At 30.4% G+C, this 2,138-nt stretch overlaps 1 protein-coding gene across 1 annotated transcript; it reads right to left on the bottom strand.

Moving 5' to 3' along the window:
- Window positions 1-338: 338 nt before the first annotated feature.
- Window positions 339-1,422, bottom strand: LOC101251383 (cytosolic sulfotransferase 12-like). The gene has a single exon (XM_004240236.4). It carries the CDS (start codon window positions 1,420-1,422, stop codon window positions 433-435), a length of 990 nt encoding a protein of 329 aa, XP_004240284.2. The 3' UTR covers window positions 339-432.
- Between the last annotated feature and the right edge of the window lie 716 nt (window positions 1,423-2,138).

Below are 2,138 nucleotides of genomic sequence, written 5' to 3'. Positions count from 1 at the left end.
TTTTTACTTCTTTTCCTTAAAAATATATATGAGATGATATGATTAGACTTTTGGATTTTTGAATAGTTTGAGTTTTACAACGTAACTTCTTGGTCCATTATTTGCAAGAAGTTGCTTTTATTTATTTCTTAATTCATATATATCAAAATCATCAAAATATTATTTTATAAATTCAATAAAATTTAACATTTTAAACTTACTTGCAACAAGATTTATTTCATATATTTTTTTAGTTTTGTGAATAATTGTGCGAAGCACGAATAAGTTTATTATTAAATTTGTAACAAATTTGAGTAATGAACATTTAAGATAGTAACAATAGAACTTTTGGTGTCTATTCTTTTTAAATTACTCTCAAACACAACTAGTTCAACATTTATTTTCAAAGTATGTAATTGCATTCAATTGAAACTATAGCATACCAATACTTAATTAAACATATGAAAATTTCAATCCAGATCCTTGAAACTTTTCTTCAATGATATGATTGAGTTTATAATTCATCTCTGTAGTAAAATAATTCCTCCAATCTCCAATTTCCCCTCGACGAAAGAACGCTTTATTTCCCTCTCCAGTTGACAACTTTCCATTTGTATTCACCTCTAAACTTCTCAAATTCTCAAAGCTGCACACTCTTAATATTTCATCTACCACTCCACAATTTTCTTCCTCTATAGAAAATGGAATTTTCAAAAATTCAGCCAAACGTTTAAGCTGAATTTTTGGTTTCTCTTTAATTTCTTCGTACATCAAGAAAAACACTTTGTTAGGATTTTCTATGCTTTGTTTCCAATAATCCAACACGTGATTCCAAAACGGACCATAAATGCTCAACCCCTCACAAAAAAGATCAAACATTTCATGAATGGAACTGGTATCTTTGTGGTGAAGTCTTAAATTATTTGCAAAATGCCACATAGAAACAAAAGTGTCCTTAGGATTCCTACATAAGTAAACAAGTTTGGTTTTTGAATCCAGGACTGATTTTGGCAATGAAGCAAAGGGCACATGAGTTGCGAAAAGTCTAGGTGAAGTGAAAGTTGAAAAATCAGGAACTTGACCATCAACATAGAGTGTATGCTCCAAGAATGGAACAAGCACATGAGGACTTTTAACAAGTAAAGGGTGATTAGGTTCAAAAATAGGATGTTTCACTCGATAAATTAGAGCGAATAAAAGTGATTTTAACCAAGTAGTTCCTGATTTTGGAGTAGTAACAAGAATGATATCACTATCTTCGGCTTGAAATCGTTGTTGACATGCAATCATACCTTGAAGCAGTCTTGGTGGTATCCAACAACCTTGATAATTGTAAATATATGATCCAATCCATCCTTTTTCTTTTGGTAAGATACGGAGCAATTTCTTACACTCTTCACTTAGGTTATCCTCTTGTAAATATCTTGGAGGAGAAGGTGTCATGATTTAACAATTGAGTATTTTCTTCAAGTTTAGGGTTTTTATAACAAATATTCATGAATACACTTATTATTCATGTGACGTTTAGTCATGCACTTCATGTGAGCTCACTACTTCACATTTTTCATGTCATTCTATTAGTGATAATTACTCTGATTAACTTATTTAATTTATTAAGAAAGTGTTATTAAAGAGAGTATGCACTATAAGAAAACTGTTAATTACATAGGGATTTTCCTGGAAATTTATATGAAAATTTGCAGGAAAATAAGTTTCCTGCGAACTTTCATACTAATCCCCAGGAAAATGGGAGAAAATCCTCATATAATTAACAGTTTTCTTATAGTGATGGCAGAATGGTTAACAAAATTCATGTAATATTTTATCATCTTTGTCAAATAATAATTTTAATTCAAGACTAATTCTTTGGAGTTTATTTATCACTTTTCTTTGACTTATAACCATGAAAATATAATTTAAATAACAAAAAGAATAATCTAATTTATCCATATATTTTCTCCATTTATTTTTACTTACTAGGAAGAGATGGCCCGTGCTTGCACGGGCCCAACGTTTGAAAGATTTTTTCGAGCTAAATAGACACAAACACCGTTTTGGGCTAATGCACAACACACAAGGGCAATTGTTTGTGGCCTCCTTGTTTACATTGGATATTATACATCATGTACTATTTACTTAGTGCTGCATGTTTCCTGCTT

This window comes from Solanum lycopersicum, chromosome 5, assembly GCF_036512215.1.
Source record: "Solanum lycopersicum chromosome 5, SLM_r2.1".
In the NCBI taxonomy this organism is placed as follows: Eukaryota; Viridiplantae; Streptophyta; class Magnoliopsida; order Solanales; family Solanaceae; genus Solanum; species Solanum lycopersicum.
This window is presented reverse-complemented; position numbering and strand designations above follow the sequence as displayed.